At 42.1% G+C, this 21,481-nt stretch overlaps 1 protein-coding gene across 2 annotated transcripts in view; it reads right to left on the minus strand.

Moving 5' to 3' along the window:
• The window catches only part of CDK15 (cyclin dependent kinase 15), a 225,588-nt gene that overhangs the window by 101,367 nt on the left and 102,740 nt on the right, over positions 1-21,481 (minus strand). For both annotated transcript variants that reach the window (XM_075180145.1, XM_075180144.1), the window contains one exon: positions 8,377-8,470. In XM_075180145.1, the coding sequence (XP_075036246.1) occupies positions 8,377-8,470 (94 nt within the window). The remainder of the gene's footprint in view (positions 1-8,376; positions 8,471-21,481) is intronic.

Raw genomic sequence — 21,481 nt, forward strand, 5'->3', positions numbered from 1 at the left:
AAGGCATCAGCTTTTTTGTTCTTGGCAGCTGGTTTGAAGGTAATTATTAATTCAAAACGGGAAAAGAAAAGAGACCATCTTGCTTGACGAGGATTCAAGCATTGGGCAGACTGGAGATATGACAAGTTCTTATGATCCGTGAAGATCGTCACCGGATGGCGAGCTCCCTCCAACAAGTATCTCCATTCCTCTAATGCGGCTTTGATAGCCAGTAATTCCTTGTCTCCGATGGTATAATTCTTCTCTGCGGGTAGGAGACCCCGAGAATAGAAGGCACAAGGGTGGAATTTTTGCTGTTCCGAGCGTTGGGAGAGAATAGCTCCTAAGCCCACATTAGAGGCATCTACTTCTAGGAAGAAGGGGAGTGTCACATCAGGCTGACGAAGGATTGGAGCCGAAGAGAAGGACTCTTTTAATGTTTGAAAGGCTTGAATAGCCTCAGTTGACCATTGCTTAGGATTAGCCCCTTTTCGAGTCAGGGCCACAATAGGAGATGCAATGGAAGAAAAGTCTTGAATGAAGCGTCTATAGTAATTGGCAAAACCTAAAAAACGCTGGATCGCACGAAGAGTAGTTGGCTGGGGCCAATGTAGTACAGCATTTACTTTGTCAGGATCCATCTTCAGACCAACTCCGGAAACAATATACCCCAAGAATGGAATCTGGGGTAATTCGAATGAACATTTTTCTAATTTACAGAACAATGAATTTTTCCGTAGCCTGGAGAGGACTTCTGCCACATGTTGGTGGTGAGAAGGCAGGTCCTGTGAAAAAATCAATATGTCGTCCAGGTAGACGACGACACATACATATAATAAGTCCCGAAAAATCTCATTGATGAAGCCCTGAAAAACAGCGGGGGCATTACATAGCCCGAAAGGCATTACCAGATATTCGTAATGCCCGTCTCTGGTGTTAAACGCTGTCTTCCATTCGTCACCGGAACGGATTCTGATTAAATTGTAGGCACCACGAAGATCCAACTTAGTAAAAATACGGGCTCCCTTGATGCGATCAAATAGCTCAGTAATCAACGGAATGGGATACCGATTCTTGATAGTAATGGCATTGAGTCCACGAAAATCTATACAAGGGCGTAATGATCCATCCTTCTTTTTGACAAAGAAGAACCCAGCACCAGCGGGCGAGGTGGAAGGTCGAATGAACCCACGCTGGAGGTTCTCCCGTATATATTCAGATGTAGCTTGAGTTTCAGGTAACGAGAGTGGATAGACCCGGCCCCTGGGAGGAGTCTTGCCAGGAAGAAGATCAATCGGACAATCCCAAGAACGATGAGGAGGAAGACGTTCAGACTGAGCTTTATCAAAAACATCGGTAAATGAAGCATATTGAGGAGGGAGTCCCAGTGAAATAGCTGAGACGGAAGCTTGCTGTACCTTGAGAGGAATGACTTGGGAAAGGCAATGATGGTGACATTCAGACCCCCAAGACGTGACTTGAGGGGTGCGCCAGTCAATCTGGGGAGAGTGACACTGAAGCCATGGAAGGCCTAGGACAATCGGACTTGTCGTCACAGGAAGAATTAAAAACGATATCTCTTCATGATGCAGAGCACCAATCTGAAGGGTTACTGGAGACGTACTCTGGGTGATGAGACCGTTGATGAGACGTGATCCATCGATAGCCGTCACAGTAATGGGAGTTTTTAAGGTAATCACTGGTAGAGACCATTGATTTACTAACGATTTGGAAATAAAATTTCCTGCTGCTCCGGAATCAATCAATGCCTGTGACTCAAAGGTTTTGGTAGCAAAGGAAATAGTCACATCAAAAGCGCAGACTTTAGATTTCATAGACGATGGAGAGGACTCCAGGGACCCTAACTTCACCTCTCCAGAACTAGTTAGGGCCTGGCATTTCCCGATCTTTTAGGGCAGGAGCTGAGGACATGAGTGGAATCAGCACAATAGATACAGAGTCTATTCTTGACTCTTCGTTTCCTCTCCTCAGAAGATAACTTGGAACGTCCTATCTCCATGGGAATCACAGCAGGTGACACTGGACGAAATTGAGGGTTAGAGCGAAGAGGTGCTTTAGCAGAAGTCGTTCTCTCAGCCTCTCTTTCACGAAATCTCATATCAACACGATGGCATAGAGAGATCAAATCTTCAAGTGACGAAGGAAGCTCTTGAGTAGTCAGTGCATCTTTAATTTTATCGGAAAGCCCCTGCCAGAAGGCGGCAACTAGGGCTTCAGTGTTCCACTGAAGTTCAGAGGCTAAGATCCTAAATTGAATGACGTACTGGCCTACAGTATGAGATCCTTGTCGCAGACGGAGGATGCTGGAAGCAGCGGAGGTCACACGACCTGGTTCATCGAACACACTTCGAAATGTAGAAATGAATTTGGCACTATCTTGTAATATTGGATCGTTCCTCTCCCACAGAGGGGAGGCCCAAGCCAGGGCTTGTCCTGAAAACAAAGAGATAAGATAGGCCACTCTGGAACGATGGGTAGAAAAATTTTGAGGTTGGAGCTCAAAATGGACTGAACATTGGTTAAGGAAACCCCTACAAGTTTTGGGGTCTCCATCGTACTTTGACGGAGTAGGCAGGTGAAGCGTGGAAGCTGTAGACACCTGGGATGGCAATGGGGAAACGGAGGAAAGCACAGGAGCTTCAGTAGTAGCTGTCACAGTCTGTCCAGATGTTCCTTGGGAGGTTAATGACTGATAACACTGAAGTAACAGCTGTTGGCGGGCATCCTGTTGTTCCACACGGCTAACCAGATGTTGCAGCATCTCTTTGGCGGTAGGTTCCGCATCTGGGTCTGTCATGGCCTGATCTTACTGTCACGGGCACTAGGAGTCTTTACCCAGGGATCACCAGATGGTAGGCTTACCAGAGCAATGTAGATGGTAATAGAGTACTCTGGTAGCTGGGTGATCACGGAACATGAAATGATGGCCGATGAGATGCTCAGGAAAGTCTATGACTAGCAACACTGGTAATAATGAGGTAATAATACACAAGGAACTGTATGGACAAGGACACGTGGAGGTAGTCAGTGGTCTGCGATAGCAAGTTGTACCACTGCTATAGTGAGGAGGAATGTCCAACAGAAACAAGGAGGTGATGAGAGTCAGCGGTCTGCGGGTAGCAAGTTGCACCGCTGTCTGAGTGAAGGAATGGAATCCAAGTGGAGGTATCCAGGTAGTCAGTGGTCTGCGGTAGCAAGTTGTACCACTGCTATGTGAGAGGATGATGGAACAGGTGATACCGGAAACAGGGATCAGTGGTCTGACATCAGCAAGTTGTACCACTGAATATATATGTGAGGAGGTGCACAGGGGAAGACTGCAACACAGGATATACACAGGCACCTTATACACGATCCACAGTAATATGCACAATATAGATATATATATGGATATAAATGACTGAGCAGGTCTGCAATCTAGAAAGTCTCTTGAAGTAGTCCAGCACAATGATAACACAGTCAATGATGGCAATAGACTCAGCGGATAGCAAACTCCAGAGAGAACCAAACACAGTCCAGCAAGATATGCAATACACAGCACAGTCAATGAGAAGTATGCATACCGTGGTTCAGCAGTAGCAGTCAGATGGGATTGCAGCGGTACCTGAGCGGCTGGAGACCGACTGGATAGGAAGTCCCTGGATAGGTGAGGCAGCGGTCTAGCAGGTGCAGCGCACAGGTGAGTAGACCGACAGGGACACGCATCCACAGGAGTCAGCAACACGTGGGACTGGACTCATAAGGGACCCAGGCGAATGGAGATGATCCAGCAGAGGGTAGTAGATGAGATACAAATCCAATGCTGACAGGAGGGTAGAGACCAGTGGAACACGTGAAGGCGTGGAGAGTGGATCAGCAGGAGATGGACGATAGCGCTGACCACAGCGGCAGGACTCAGCGGCACACGGAGGTAACCAGTAGCAACCACAGGAACCAACAGCGATGGGAAACAGGAGTGCAGCGCAGGGCAGGAGCTGTAGATCACGAAGTGTAGCAGATGGTAATGAAAGCGGCAGTCTCGAGGAAGTCACAGCAAAGATGAGATGAGACTGTAGTGCACGGAGGCAGCGGATAGTAATCAGCTGGCAGTCACGATGTTGAACACAGGCGAGTTGCAAGCAGGAGACTGTAGTGCACGGAGGCAGCGGATAGTAGTCAGCTGGCAGTCACGATGATGAACACAGGCGAGTTGCAAGCAGGAGACTGTAGTGCACGGAGGCAGCGGATAGAAGTCAGCTGGCAGTCACGATGATGAACACAGGCGAGTTGCAAGCAGGAGACTGTAGTGCACGGAGGCAGCGGATAGAAATCAGCAAACAGACTTGATGAGAAGCAGGTGAGTGAAGTAAAAGCTGGAGTGCACGGAGGCAGCGGATAGCAATGAGCAAACAGTCACATTGATATAAAATAACGTTGAAGTGGTTTAGAAGACTGTAGTGCACGGAGGCAGCAGATAGGAATCAGCCAGTCATGATGATACAGTTAATGGTGGAAGTGGTATGGGAACCACAGTAGTAGAAGTGGTATAGAAGACTGTAGTGCACGGAGGCAGCGGATAGGAATCAGCAAACAGTCCTGATGATACAGTTGATGGTAGAAGTGGTATGGGAACCACAGGAATAGAAGTGGCTTGGAAACCACAGGAATCAGCAGCGCTGAATACACGAGAAATACAGGAACACCTTCAGAGACTCATGAGGAATGAGACTCCAAGATCAGGCAACGTGGTGTTGACCACAGGTGCTTAATATAGGGAGGTTGCCTGATCTGCCAATTGAGTTAAAGGGGTATACACTGAAGTATAGAAAAGGGCTGCGCATGCGCAGATCCTCAGGATGGTGGACGACCACGGTTCCTAAATGTCCGGGAAGAGGCACTCACGGTCCGGTGAGTGACAGAGGGGAAACAGACAGGAGTCACAATGGAGAGTAAGAGGGGAACATATGCATAAGAAGCGAGTGGCAGCGTAGGGGAAGATAAGTGAGAAAGTCAGGAATGGAGAGCAGGTTAGGTGCATAGCTGGTAGGCTTTGAGGAAGAGGTGAGTATTAAGTGCCCATTGAAAGGTGCATAAATTAGGAGACAGATGGAGTGTGGGAGTTCATTCCAGTGGAGGGGGGTAGTCCGGGAGAAATCTTGGATTTTGGAGTGGGATGATGTGATCAGAGTGGAGGAGAGGCGACGGTCATTGGCCGAACACAGCTGTCGTGACTGGGTGTGAGTTGGAGGAGGATGGAGATGTAAGGGGCAGTGGAGCCGGAGAGTGCCTTGTAGGTGAGGGTGAGGAGTTTAAAAAGGATTCTGTAGGGAAAGGAAGCCTATCCTGATATCATCATCTAATCAGAGTGATTTGATATCATCATCTATCCAGCGTGTTACTGGTATCATCATCTATCCAGTGTGTTCCTCACATCATCATCTATCCAGTGTGTTCCTGACATCATCATCTATCCAGGGTGTTCCCGACATCATCATCTATCCAGTGGGTTCCTAGTATCATCATCTATCCCAGGGGTAGGCAACCTGCAGCTCTCCAGGTGTTGTGAAACTACAAATCCCAGTATGCCTTGCCACCTATCTGCTGGTTATCTACTGGCAAAGCATGCTGTGACTTGTAGATTCACAACATCTGGAGAGCCGCAGGTTGCCTACCCCTGATCTATCCATTGTGTTCCTAGTATCATCATCTATCCAGTGTGTTTCTGACATCACCATTTATCGATTGTTTTACTGAAATCATTATCTATCTAGTGTGTTCCTGACATCATCATCTATCAAGTGTGTTTCTGACATCATCATCTATTCAGTGTGTTCCTAGTAACATCATCTAACCATTGTGTTACCAAAATCATCATCTATCCAATGTGTTTCTGGTATCATCATCTCTCCATTGTGTTATTGAAATCATCATCTATCTAGTGTTTTCTTGATATCATCATCTATCCAGTGTGTTCCTAGTATCATCGACTTTCCAATGTGTTACTGAAATCATCATCTATCCAGTATGTTCCTGATATCATCATCATTTATCCGCCATTCTCACCTGATAACTGTATGGAGGGCAGCGATTAGATTGGTGCTAACAGCAATGAACATACCTCCTTATGGGGGTTCCTAGAGAAGACCAACTCCATGCTACACCCTGCGCCTCTGTTGTGGGTAATATTAAACCTGGTAGATAGCTTTGAATCCAAAAGTTCCTGTGTATTACCAGACACCTCTAAGTACTGATGTACCATCGCAGCACTTTTGTTTTTTATTTTGCAGTACAGAGGGACATGCAGGGTTTTGTACACAGTATATATAATATACACAGAGACAAGTGTCAGTTTGTCAGTGCAAGTTAGTATGTATATATCTGTCACTATTTGCAATTTATTAATTGTACAGTGCTGTAGATTTGTTACTTTATAAGTAAATAATAAAACTAACAATTCTAAAATCACATAGTACGTCTACCATGTATATAATACTGCAGCAGTTGCATTTTTTGGGGGTGATTTTCTAAATCTCTAACTGCCCAGAGCTTACAGCTTTTGCTTAAACAGAAGACTGTAAAATGTATTTAAAACATGTTTAGATAATGTACATGGTTAAATAAAAGGTTCTAAATTACTTTAAACATTTCCAAAATGTATTTTATTGCATTATATTTTCCAAGTTACAAAAAAAAGTTTTGTTTACATGCCTTTGTTAGGAAATGCAGTTTCAGGATAGGAGAAGAGGGTTTGGGTAAGAAATGTTGACATTGAGAATGTTAACACCATAATGTTAACATTCAGAACATTGACATGTTTATTAGGGTCAAATGTCGACATTGTGAATGTTGACAGGTTGAAAAGTCGACAGTCACAATGTCAGCATAAAGCATTAAATTTAATCCGGCAATACCGCCAGCCGGTTACCAATACCGAAGGCAATACAATAAAAACAATAACATAAATAAACATAACCCCCAACCCCCCCAAAAAAAGCAAAAAAAAAACCTGTGGCCTGGGCAAGTGGCTGGGTACTACAAGCACCAAGATACCCACGACTGCCAGGGCATGCTGGTACTTGGAAAACCACAAATGCCAGCAGGTCCTGGCAAACACAGCATGCCCAGACTTAAGTGTACGGCATGGTGGTGTTTGTAGTACACCAGGAATAAAATGTTTTTCTGCTATTAAAGCGTTTCTTATATTACCTCATACCCATCGCCCGGGGGTGTGGGAAAAGCTCTAGTGCTTTCATCATGGGGCTGCGTATCCCTAGTGGGATAGGTCTGCCTTTATTTTTGCAGACCTGATCACCCCAGGGAATCTAGCCCTGTGCTGACCAGCATGGGGCTGGTTCATCATTATGGCAGGGGGAACTCTGTCTAGTGCTACTAATAGTAAAACTGGGAGAGACCCCACGTTTTTTCCCCCAAAAAATTTTGCTAGTACCAGCGAAGGCTTGCAGCACAAGGCTTGGTCCAGCTGTTTAGAAGGGGGAAAGGGGGCATGCTTTTTTTCCGTCTACTTCCATTTATTTATTTATATATTTTTACTGTATTGCCGGTAGTACTGCCAGTTAAATTTAATGGTTTATGTCAACATTTAAACCCGTTCAACCAAACATTTCGACATTCTGATTATCAACATGTTCATTGTTAACATTGTTAACATTTTGACTACAGCCCGAGAATAGGGCTTCACTACACAGTGTGGCATCATCAGGGTATAATATTTAGCAAACTATTGATGGATTTATATTTTATTTAAATGTTTGAATTATTATTATTTATGAATATATGTTTTATATTTATAGGTAAAAAACGGTTGTTGGTCTTTGACTTTTATTGTTGCACTTTTTATTCCTTTTTTCTTTTACATTTTATTAGTATTTTCTCTTTAATTTTGTACTCTCTTTCTTGCTAACATCCCAGTCTATGTCAGAGCATTTAAACTGGGGGTGTTGTGTGTCTTACAGTAACCACATCATTTCATATAACTGCTTCCAGAATGTGGGGCATGGGGATAGCGATTTATATAGTATGAAATAGTGAAAAGGAGCAGAGATTTTAATAAAAAAAAAAACAATGGACTGTTCTGCAGACCCATAGCGTCACCTCACGCCAAATTTAATTTCCTCCATTGTGTTAATAGCATAAAAAATAATGATAAATTACAATGATTGCTCGAATACATTTATTTGTTATATAAATTTGATGAGGTGAAGATTGGAGTAATGGAGCTCTGACACTAGGTGAGGCAGGGAGAGGGTATTAGACTAGGTACCCACAAATGTGCTCATAAGAAGAGTATGTTGTATTCTAAATCTTTTTCCATCTCAAAAGAGCATACAAAAATTTCCTTATCTAGTAATAGATTTTAAAAAATCATTGTCCACTTACCGACCAGATCTTCTCAAGTTGTTCAAAGACATCTGAAACCCCAGAGAATGCTGGGTATCCCTGAAGCATTTCTATAAATATACATCCTGCTCCCCTGGAAAAAAAAGTAAAATGGTTGCTTTCTGATAAGCCATTTACAGATCAAACCTTGCCTTTTTTTCATGTGTTTTTGTTTATGATCATATCTATACCACCTATTGCATTCAAGTTTCATAACTACTGACGAGACAAGCAAACAATTTTGCCAGTTAGAACATTAGATTGATAGTAACAGTACAAAGTATTTAAGCTCAGAAATTTTGATGTGGGAGGTACATAAAACTTGCCAATTAGAGCATGTAAACAATAACACCAGCATAGACTAATGTTAACTGGCAAGCTGGTACAGTAAGATTTTTGTGTCATGTGCACCCCTATCTGAAGAGTTCATAATTCCACCTAATGGTGAACAATGTATTTTGGGGGAAGTATGCTTATTTTGGCAACCAGTTTGTAGAAACATTATTAAAACGCTTTTCAGCCTGCTGACAACTTTATTGATTTCTGTATGTGCTCCTGAACTTTTACTAAAAACATGTTTTTACTTTCTGGCCTTTTTCTTCCACCCACATCATTATATACTGTACATTTTATTTTCATTGCCTTTAGATATACCACACATTTTCCCTAAGAGCACATTGCTGAAATGCATCATATCTAAAAACTCCAGAATTAAACGACTCTGTCTCGTAGAGCTAAAGGAAGCCAGATAGATGAAACATGGTTTATTGTAAAAGCTGAATTAAGTCATGTGCAACCCAACACATTCAAGTTGTATGATCGTTAAAAACAACTTTAACAAGCTCAGAGTTAAGCACACCCACTGTAAATAAACATGATCAGTATAGTCCCTAGTCATTTGATCACTATAATAGCCTGCTGCAGTATCATAGTAACTTATTTATAAAGTTCTGTGGCCAGCCCTCTCTCCGTCCTCTAAGCCATTTTGTCTATAAATGGTAACAAACAGTGTTACAAAGTTAAAAAAAAAAAAAACCCCAATAACAGTTAAAAAAGAATTGTTTATTATTACCCTATCCTTTCCCTAATAACTATGGTATAAGAGACTGGTCTCTCGGCCTATTACTCTCTTTAAGCTAGTTATTAGTATTCTGAGGGGTGTTATTAGTGCTTAAGGGTTGACTTTAGATAATGACAGATTATAAGTTAGCAGTTATTTGTTTTTTAAGTAGTTTTATACATTTAATTTTAGTATTTAGTGTTAAGTTTAGATTTAATTGTTACTGTTCAAGTTGCAATTTATGAAATGCTATAATACAGTCAGATAGGGAAAGGAATAAATTATTAAGTAGCTATTTATTTAAACAAGAACAAAACGTTTCGAATAGTGTTAACTTGTTCCAATTAGATATTTACTGATACAAACTTAGTTTAATATTTATTGCCTAGTAATTTTTAGCATACTTATTTAGCTTTATGATTAGGTTATTTTAATGTTATGGTGTTGTTTGTTTAGCAGTTACATGATACTAGTAACATAACTGTACAATATGGCACAAGGAGGATATACTGCCTAGTAGGCATATGAAACTATCACCTGTCTGATGACAGCAGCAGTGGGAGCAGCTCAGGCTCAGGGCATGACTCAGTAGAGGGTAGTCACACATTATTGGTCATCTCTAACTCAGACTATGAAGAACCACCAGCAATGAGGACTAGAACTAGCAGGAGGCGCACAGGACTGTGGAACAGACTGCTGGTGAGAGGAGTGCAAATACTTCCAGCAAAACGTAAGGAGGACATCCAACAAGTGCAAGCACCAGCAGTGGGATGCAAGAGCCACAGGTGTACAGCAGTGGAGTCAACAAGGAGAGCCACAGAGAGCCTGATTCATTAAGACAAGTGCCATATTTTGGGTAAAATCGCACTGCGCATGCCCACAAACAAGCCATATGCCAGAGAGAAATCAGCAACATGCAATTCATCTTCGAGTACAAAGGACCCTTGCTACAGGCTACAATTTCATGGGTGAAATGGGGAGAGGACTCGGCGTATGCACATAGTCAATGTAAGGGTGTGCCAAGCTCGAGTGTGCAGCAGTGTCTGATTCAAGCTTTGGGCATCTCAATAACATGTGTTTTTCTGTCGGATCACTTGAACCAGCTACAGGGTAAGTGCAGAGTGATAGTGATGACTGAAACGTAAGCATGCTCGAACATCTGTTTGCAATCAGCAGCAACTGTAAAAATGCATTTTATGTATAGTAGAAATTAATAACATCCTAATAAATGTATTTTATAGAAGGAAAAAACTTATTACATTTTTTAATGTTTTGCATTAATGACTGTATTATTAACATCTGATATTAATTGAATAGTATCTGTTTTTTTCTGTGCTTTCTTTTGGAACTTGATATTCCATATTATGTATTGGCCGTATTCTCTGTTAGAGCAGAGCGCACCTAGACCTGTATTCATCAACAGAGGTATCTTTACATCCACTACTTGTTGAATACGAATGCGCATATGCCAGATTTATGTGTGTTTTTAAAAAGACGCATAATACGTTCTTTTTGCGTGCCTTTATGAATCAGGCTTAAAGTGCTTCCCATTGATTTTGGGCTCTGCCATGTGTCCAAGCATCTGTCCTACACAAGAGAAAGAACTGAATAAATGTTGGGGTGTGCTTCTCTAATCGCCCATATTTTGTGTAAAAAATTTTCCATGGAGCATTTATGGAAACATATTTTCTTTTTTGGCAACAATTAATACCTGCAAGGAAACAGCTGCAAAATCAAAATCTAGATGAATATCAGAAAAACCAGCAGAAAACACACACACACACACACACACACACACACACACTTGTTTTTATTGCATCGTGAAGACCCATGTGTGGAACATGGCGTGTAGGGACACCCCTTTCCTAATGCCCTGTCAACAGAACAATGATAGGGGTATGTGTAGGAGCGGTTTGTTACCACATGAGATTTACACTTTGACTTTGCATAAAGTACTGACATGGACTGCAAGATGGGTAAAGTGTCATGTATTTTGACTGTCTGAGGACATCCACATTCCTGCATAAATAAATTAACAAATAATAACAATGGTAGGTAAAGTTTGGTGTATTCTGGCAGTCTGAGGACAACCGTATGCCCGCTTACACCGATACCTAGCCATGGAGGCTACAGTCCTGTTCAACCACTTTGCACCATTTCAACAAGTTTGATCCCTCTTTAAAGCTGTTATGTGGTTCTTTATGTAGAATTTCACACCCGACCAGTTCCGATCTTTGAGTATGGATGGTTAAGCTATGAGGCACGCAGCACAGTCTCGCTTTCCGGGCACCCGGCATGTCTGTATAAACCTCATCAGGTGTTTCTCCCCAGCCTGGAAGAAGAGTGGTCCATTATGGCTCCGCAAAATACAGAGAAGGCAAAGTTCTTCTGCCTAGCAAAATTGTGTGCTACACCGACTTGTGGAAGTCATGGCTGGGCGCTGGTCCCGTGTTGCCAGGTCCATACACCGCCTCTCTTCTGACATGGAAGTGTTGACTAAACGCTTGGCCACTTGTCCCTCTGTCACGGGGGATTGCTCATCATCTGACATGTCGCTCTGTAGCTGGACCATTCTGAAAAGAAACAGATATGTAAATGACTGAGGTAAGAGTCAAAAGCATACATCACACACCAGATTTTCCACTTACCGTACGGATCAATGTGCATCTCATCCAAATTCTTGGCTTTGAATTCAGCCAGCCTGCCACTCTCGAGAGCCATTAACAGTTTGCGGATCTTGGCGAGTTGGAGGGTATCTTCTGGGAGGCAGTAATACTGCTGATACACCCTGATGTCGTGCCCAAGGAAGTCTGCCAACTGATCCAGTTCTGTGTTGTTTAGGTTGAGAACCTTCGAGAGAGTGGCAATGTGCTTTCGAAGCTTCGTGGAAGACAGAGTGTGGGGATGCTTGGCCTCATACTCTCGGGCAAACAGTCGTATGCAATCAGAGCCTCTGAAGTGTGACAAAGCAGCTGGTCTGGCGAACATGTAGACATTTTGGCTATCCACTCCACATTTGTTACGCTTTTCTGTGAGAAGTTCCATTGTAGCTTGCATGGCTGGTGTCAGCAGGATGGGGACATTTCTCCCTCGGTTTCCTCGGATTTCAATGCGAGTGAAGGGCCGGCAGAGCTTCCTCTCAACCTCAGAAAGCGCTAGGGACACATCTTCGTGGAGATCCGAGGTAGAAGGTAGTCAGCAACATTTTTGAAACTTCTCCTTCCCTTCTTCGATTGAACAAGTTCACCTGTGCCAGGGTGACTTTTGCAAGTAGTGCCCAGTGGTTAACCGTAGGCTCGGTGGATAGCCCACTTTGGTAGGCTTACTGCTTCTCATCGAGGTATAAGTGCATCTTTTTCACATCTTCCGTGAAAGGTAAGAGCAGAGGCATGTTCCGCTTGAACTCCTTTAGTTTTAAAGGCAGCCGATGAGATCAACTCGTTCCATCTCGCCTCATATAGCTTCCTGAAATTTCATGTGTTTTCAACTGCAGCAGTGCAGCACTCCATCATGGCTCAGCAATCCACAATGCTTGCTATCTTTTGCAGGCCATGCCCGATCTTGAGTGCCAGTGAGAGCGTCCTAAATGTATCTATCTCTTCATCATAGCCAGCTACCAGCTTCACAGCGTCTACTACATGCAGAAAGTTCGAGGGGAGTGGTAAAGTCTTCAATCCTCTCCAAAGGGGTAGCTGTTCTGGCCTGTAGCAGTAGCCTGCCCATTTCTCTAAGCTTCTGACAGATGTACTCGTGCTTGCCAACATCTGATCCGATCCGGATGAACAGATGCTGTCCCATCTGCATAATGCATCGATCGATTTTGACTGCGAGTAAGACTTCATCCTGGGTCATGTCACTCAAGAGCTTCCAAAAGCCATCACTGATGTCAGGTGTAACAGGCAGAACAAAGGCGCACAGTGACTGGACTATGTTCTTGCCAGGTGTGAGCTTCGGTTTAGTTTACATCTCTTCATGTGTCACCACAGGTATTTCCTTGCAAACAAGCCCTGGCAGGCTACACAGTACATGAAGCCTTCAGCATCCATCTCTTTGTCTTGCCTCAGCATTGTGTGCAAAATTGCCCCTATTGCGAAGATGTGCAATTGCATGCACCTTTCTTTCGTGTGCTTGGGGAATTTCAGGGCCCAGGCTACTTCAGTCTCATTGCGGTGAACATGCTCCATGTGCCTGGCAATTTTTAAGAGGGGCTTCTCACAGTACAGGCAGTATTGCTTTTTGTAATACACCCTGGAACCATCACTGTTTCTGGATAGCATTTGACAGACACTGCATCGTCTCTCCGATCATCTCTGTTTAAAATACGACTAGCAGAACGTCGAGAATGGTCATAAACAGAACTCATCTCTGTGTACCTGCACTCTACTGCACTTGTGGGCAATGGGAAATCACCGCTTGTGTCTGAACCGCTCTCCCTCAGGGGCATACTCATCTCCACTGCTCTCAGGGCTATAGTCAGAGCTACTGGTGGGCTCTGTCATGCTTCACTGTCCCCGCTTTACCTTCAGCAGCAGACGGATTTGACTGTGTCTTTACCTGCTTGGTGTAAAAAAGCTGCAGGATGCAGTCAGTTCCATTTCCTGCTCCTGCTATACATTCAGACGAAATACTGGCCCATAGCGGTGGGAAGCACACACACTTTCTCCCCACCCCATTGGACACACGCGCACTTTTGTTCCGACAAATGTGACTCATGGGGACATACCAGATTTTAATGCTGAGCATATCAGCAAGGTCCCCTGCATTGATTAGCCTAGGGAAGCTTTGTGGGGACCTCAAATTTTGTCCCCACTATGACTCAGGCCCCCACAGTGTTGGTGTGTAAACAGGTCAATGTCCCCATAAGCATATGAATGCAAGTACACACACACATGAAGTCCCTCTACAAGGGAGAAGTAGCATTTTGGGCTGTGTTTGTTCAGTTGCACATATCACGAAGAGAAAGAACCACAGTCAAAAACAGCAACATTATCCATATATATATATATATATATATATATATATATATATATATATATATATATATATATATATATGTAATATTTAGGAAGGAAAAACAGCAGCTACAATTTCACAAACTATCCTTGGAATTCCTGTTATTTTAATGGAGTAATTTTAGAAGTATTTCTAGGTTTCTGTCAAGGTAGAGGCTTTGCAGATATGCAGAATAATGAATAATAGTCTTTGGAATCTGAAGTATACACCTTTGTTTTTACACTATAACCTCAGGGGCGCACGGAGGATTGTCGGGGGGGGGTTTCTCCCCGCCGACCGAAAAAAAAACAACCCACGAGAGAGCTGCTCCGTTTAGCCAGCGCTGTCCTATACTGCAGCCGCGGCGCTGTCTAAGAAGCGTCTGCGGCGGTGCTGTATACAATACAGTACCGCCGCGGACGCTTCTTTGACAGCGCCGCGGCTGCTGTATTGGACAGTGGCAACTTAGTTAGCGCAGGGGGGGGGGGTTTCTAGAGACTCAGAAACCCCCCCTGCGTGCGCCACTGAACCTTCCTTTGCCATATCTTGAATTAAAGCATACAGATTTGGTATCCATGTAATCAAAATAAGTAAATAAAATACACTTTGAAATTATTTATACAGCAACACTAGTTTACTCATAGTTTGTATTGCAAATATGTCAAAGCTCTTATTCTGATCTATGATTTGCACATATGTTTAACTTGGTAAGATCCATGTTATATTACTAATTATTGATAACCATGTTTGTTTGTGACTTCCGTGTGATTGTGAAGATCATGCGGTAATTAGCTGAATTTTGCAGTATTTCTAAAAGCAATAAGTAAAATCTGAGTGATAGAAAACCAAACAAAAAATAGAAGTGCAACCTGGCACAGTGCCACAAATGGGAATGTTTGTTCTATGCTGTCTTTTAAAAGCCTTTATTTATATCATATTCAATTTACTATCCAAAGGACTGAAATTTTGTCAAAGATCCTTATTGTCCATGAAGATTGCATTAAGAGATGAATTTCTATTTGTGCGATTTTACATCTCTTGGATTTCTTTCTGGAGATCAAATTTCTCTTAATCAAGATTATTTATGTTTTGCATTTTGTGTATTATTATTGTTTTGTACTTTCAGTAAGCCATGCGCCTTCGTGACATCAAGCTGATTTAGAGCAGAGTTCTTCAATTTTTATTTGTCTAATAGAAATCATTCGATGCTGCCAATGTTTGTTGTCCAGCTCCCTCTCTAAAACATCAATCTCCTGGATCTTTCATAATAAAAGTATTTGATGCAAGATCTTCAGAAGATAAGGAAAATCAGCACTAGCATTCAATTTTCCTGCTATTTTAAAGAGCTCCTGATCATATTTCTGTAAAAGTTCCTTCATCACCTTGTCTGTTTCCTGCATATTTTCCTTGTATATGGCCTCTGTCTCCAGAAATCTCCTTACTGACTCTCTAATAAGGCTTTAACATTTCTGTTCTGATCGTGAAAACGAGTGCATTGGTTGCTACTTGTCTGTCTGTCTGTCTGTCTGTCTGGTTATGAACATTTCCAGGTTAATCATAAAATCTTCTTTTATTTCAGTTTTTTCTGTGCCTTAAGCTTTGTAGTTTGCTTTTTGAAATCTTCATTCTGCAAAACCGGAGTCCCTTTTTTGTTTAGTGAATGCAAAAACATCCAATTCAGCCTACGATTTCATGGGAGGAATGGGGAGGGGGAATGGGCATATCCCATACTTGCCAATTTTTTGAAGTGGCCCCCTGGGAGTTCCCAGAGGGGGCATGAGTGGATGGGGCGGGGCTTGATGAATTGTGCTACTTTTGGTCCCGCGGCTGTGGCGTAATGACATATATGCATAATTTTACAGCTGGGCCGGTATAAAGAGATTCCCTGAGAATCGCGCCATTGCGGCTCTTATTCTGCCCACTTCACTAGGAAATGCGTGGATGCGGGTGGATGCCCTAATCTCCCGGGAGACCTATCCGGGATTTAGGAGTCTCCTGGACATTCCAGGAGAGTTGGCAAGTATGGCGTATACAAGTTGTCAATGCACAGTAAAGTTGTGCCAAGCTGGAGAGTATGCAGCAACATCTGATTCAAGCTTTAGGCATCTCTAAGATATGTGTTATTCTGTCGTATCACTTACACCACCTACAGGTCAAGTGTAAGTGCCGATTGCTAGTGATGACAGTCACATATGCATGCTAGAACATGTGTTTGCAATTAGGAGCAACTGTAAAAAAGCATTTTATGTGAAGTAGACATTAATAACATCCTAATAAATGTATTTAATGTTTTTTATTTATGACTATATTATTAACAGGTGACATAATTTGAATCCTTCTATTTTCTGTGCATTCAGGGTCTTTCATTTTACATATGAATTGGACGTATCCTACTGTTTGTTCTCTGTCAGAACATAGCGTACCTAGATGCGCATTCAAAAAGAGATGTTTCTTCAGATACGCTCCTTGTTAAAAACAGACGTGCGTATGCCTGCATTACGTGTGTTTAAAAAAAACGCAATTTATGTTCGTTTCGCATGCCTTCAAGAATCGGGCCCTACAAATCTAACATGGCATTTCCTATCTTAAGGTAAGACGAAAGTCTCACCTTGGGCCCAAACTTGCCTGGTTTTCCTATCTGACTGCTGTACAATGCAGAGGTGATGTAGTAAATAAAAAGGTGGGCAGGGCTTTAGGGCGTGGTTCACGATATTAAGAGGGCAGAGTAAATTGCATAATCAAGGCTCATCCACCTCAGTTATCAGTTGTGTAATAACACAATTTTTTTTATTAACTTTTATTTAACAATTATTGGATACAAATTTCAACCAATATATAGAGTATATTCAAACAGAATCATAGTCTTACAGTATTTATACATATACAACAGATCCTTGTGCCTATCTTGTTATAAGTATCATAAGGAATTAATGTTATCGGCAGATTTGAGAGGTAGGAATTTAGCTTATGTTGACATGGGTGTACATAAAGTTTGACTTTGTTTGAAATGTCACAGAGCTTTAATACTATACTGCTGACAAACTAGCAGTAATGTTCAAATTTACGATCCCCCTACTGTTGGAGTGAGTGTGGACAGATAGGAACATATCATCACAATTGGTGGACCTGCACAAAAATATCTGCCTAATGGGACGTAGCGTGCAATCTCTTAGCCTCGCTCCTGTGGGTCATGACTAGAGATGCTCACTGATCCCCGTGTTTTGGTTTTGGTTTTCGATCTGGATTACGTTCGTGTTTTGGTTTTGTTTGGTTTTGCTTTGCTATTTTTTTAAAAATTCCATTTTGTGGGCTAAAATCACATAATTTAGGTATTATTTTGTTCCTACATTATTATTAATCTCACTAACACTAATTTCCAGTCATTTCCATTCAATTTTGACCACCTCACAGGTCACAATATTATTTTCATACACTTTCAAACAAAGATTACAGCAGTTCTTGCCAATGATAAGAAAAAGGCCATTGTCATGCCTTGGCATAAGACCAAAAATCCATCTCTTAAGTGTGGAATTATTTTTACACAAATCCTGACAACAGTTGTCTAGCCATTTGTAGCGTTTATAAAACCACACTCATTAGAGGTAGGGAACTTAACCATCTAGGATCCTCATCCATGTAACGGCGTTTGAAGTGAGTTCATGGAAAGCTGTTGGGAAAATCAGAAACATATGTTAAAAAAATAACAACAAGCAGTCCAGCATCATCTACCTCCCTTCTTTCATCTAGATCCCAGCACCTGCAATCTACACCCCCAACACCTTCATCATCAATATCCCCAGAAGCAACAATTGACTGTTAAACAATCATTTGCAAGAGGAAGCAAGTATGAAAGCTGTCACCCAGTCGCAAAGCGGATCACAGACGCCATGGGGATTATGCTAGTATTAGATCAGCGTCCAATGTCCACTATTAATGCAGCTGGTTTTAGACAGTTACTTGAGGTCTTCTGTCTCCGTTACCAAATTCCACCTCAACACCATTTTACTAGAAAAGCTATTCCACACCTCTACCAGAAGGTTCATAAAAATGAAATATTTGGGATACAAAATACCATTCTACCCACTGTACACTTAACCACAGATATGTGGACAAGCGGAACTGGGCAAACTAAAGATTATATGACTGTGACAGCCCACTGGGTTGGTGATTCGCCTTCACCAGCAGGAACAGCAGCAGCATGTACCCAAGTACGTAACATTTTTCAGAAGTAGGCTACTCTGTGTATCAGTGGCTTCAGTAAGAGGAATACAGCTGACAATCTGTTACAGAAAGTAAGGGATGTCATTGCAACATGGCTAAACCTGCTTGGACTCTCCTAAAGATATGTCATTTCTGATAATGACACCAATATTGTGCAAGCATTACAGCGTGGGGGAATTCCATAACATTTCCTGTTTTGCTCACACAATCAACTTGGTGATACAGGACTTTTCAAAAATGACATACAGGAGATGCTGTTTGTGTCCCAAAAAATTTAGGGTCATTTTCGGGATTCTGCAACAGCATGTAGGAGAATGCAGCAGCTGCAAGAAGACTAGCATTTGAGGAGAATGTACTTTAGTCCAGCGAAGTAGTCACCTGTGAAGAGAGTGCAGACACGGTTAGCTTGAGTCAAGTGATTGCCTTAATTATACATTTTGAGAAGGAGCTGCAGAAATTTAACGGATTAAATAAAAGAAAGTAAATGTGCTAACTATATTTTAATTGTAGATTAATTACTTAATTTGATTCGCCAGGATCCAAGAGCTATCAACATCTTGTAATGATGTCTACTCCTTCAGTTTCTCTGGCAACTGCTTGTCGGAAAAAAAATAGCTTTCCCAAAACACCCAGTGGTGATGTAGATGAGTCAGCACAACATTTTGATATTTGCTCTGCTGTAAAAAAATTGGCCAAAAATCGTGGCAGCTCTGCCCTAAAATGAACTACTAATTCCATTGGGAAGGTCATTATCGACAATTACATCATAGTACACAGACTTCTAAGATGGTGGGATGAATTAGTATTGTTTGAGGAAGATTAGCACTGATCCCTGCCACCTCTCCTGTTTACTGAGTGAGCTATGGTACAATAAAATGTAAGTGTAGATTTAGACCAAGCCAGGCAGGACTATAATTTCTATTTCAGCAAGTACAATTAGCAATGGAGCTCTTCTCTTTGGGTGTTACCTATATAACGATGTAGAATTTGCAAATTCTACACACAAGCCTGCTTGTCTTCCTTTTCATCAATGACTCTTAGCAATTGAGCACTAGTCTTTGGGTGTATATTACACCCAAACCTTATTAGTGCAAATTAGGAAAAATACAGTTTAATCCCTGCTAGGCCCTCCACCATCCTTTGCATGTTAATAGTAGGATTGGTTGGAGTTATGGGCAAGGTCACACATTTTTTGGTAAAATCTTTCAAACCAGCCCAGATGTCAAACTGTTGTGGTCTGCCACCTGCATCATCCCTGCTTCTATTTGGAAAGTGCAATTTGGTGCCAGAACCTCACGTGCCACACTGCTGCCACTGGTGCAGCACTTACACAATCAACCGCATCCTCATCAGCGCCCTCGTCGGCTACACAAATCTCCCCCTCATCCTCTTCTAATTCTAAAGTGTCATCCTCACTTGGTGTATCACCGGCTACACTCGGGCTGTTCATGCACACATCAGCAGAAATGCTGAAAGGGCCCTTCTTTATGGGTACACTATCAGAATGGTCACGATTACACATACCACTCGTGGATGGACTCTCCACAGGGTTTGGGGTCATTTCTGATTTTGAGCATACATTTTCCTCTAATGCCTTACTGTTTTCTTGCAGCTCGGCTTTCGCACGTAACAGTAGTTGTGCACCACTTTTGGACTCCAAATTACTCGGTCTTGCTTGGTCACGAGTGACCTTACAAGAAGAAGGTTCAGTAACATTTTTAGATCTCGCACTAATAGAGAAAGGCGAAGGCCTCATTCTTTCTTTGCCACTGCATGTGTAGAATGGCATGTTGGAAAAAAAATAATTTTCTCGGCAGTTAACTTTTCATCAGTTACATCTCTTTTTCTCTTCGACACCGTAAAAGTTTTTTTCGGTGTGTTTTTTTCCCTGACTTAAAAAGACTATGTACTTTTACATAGGCTTTACCAGATGACGTACAGGGAAGACTGCCATGAGGACTGGTAGCAGCACCTGCTTGCTGATCCTGCTCATATGTGGACTGCTGTGAATTCATTTTAATGAGACCCAAAGCACTTGTAGTGCAAATTCAGAAATATATAGTGCTGCTAGATAATAATTGCAGCACCAGAAAAATTGTTTTTTGGAAAGAGGGGAATATCTGACACCCCAAGCACTTGTAGTGCAAATTCAGAAATATATAGTACTGCTAGATAATACTTTCAGCACCAGAACAATTGTGTTTTTCAACGAAGGGAATATCTGACACCCCAAGCACTAGTTGTGCAAATTCAGAAATATATAGTGCTGCTAGATAATAATTTCAGCACCAGAAAAATAGTTTTTTTCAAAGAGGGGAATATCTGACACCCCAAGCACTTGTAGTGCAAATTCAGAAAGATATATTGCTGGTATATAGTAATTTCAACACTAGAACCAACACCCCAAACACTTTTAGTGCAAATTCAGAATAATATAGTGCTGGTATCTAATAATTTCAGCACCAGAAAATAGATTTTTTGGAACAGGGCAATATGTCACACCCCAAGCACTTGTAGTGCAAATTCCAAAATATGTACTGATGGTATATTACTATTTATGCAAGTAGAAAATAGTTTTGAGGAGGGAATATGACACCCCAAACAGTTGGTAATGTTTGCAAAAATGCCTCCTCTATTCTCCTCTCTTCCTGCTGTAATAACAACTGTTCTCTCCTTGCTCTAAGGATGCGACCTAACCCTTCTCACTCCCTCTGTCAAATGGCGCTGGATTGCTGTGGAGGTGGATATTTATGCATTTGAAACATTGCGAGAACCAAGCTCCAAGATCCAATGATGTCACAATGACGTTTTGCCTCGATTTCGATTCCGAAT

Source organism: Mixophyes fleayi, chromosome 7, assembly GCF_038048845.1.
Source record: "Mixophyes fleayi isolate aMixFle1 chromosome 7, aMixFle1.hap1, whole genome shotgun sequence".
NCBI classification, from domain to species: domain Eukaryota; kingdom Metazoa; phylum Chordata; class Amphibia; order Anura; family Limnodynastidae; genus Mixophyes; species Mixophyes fleayi.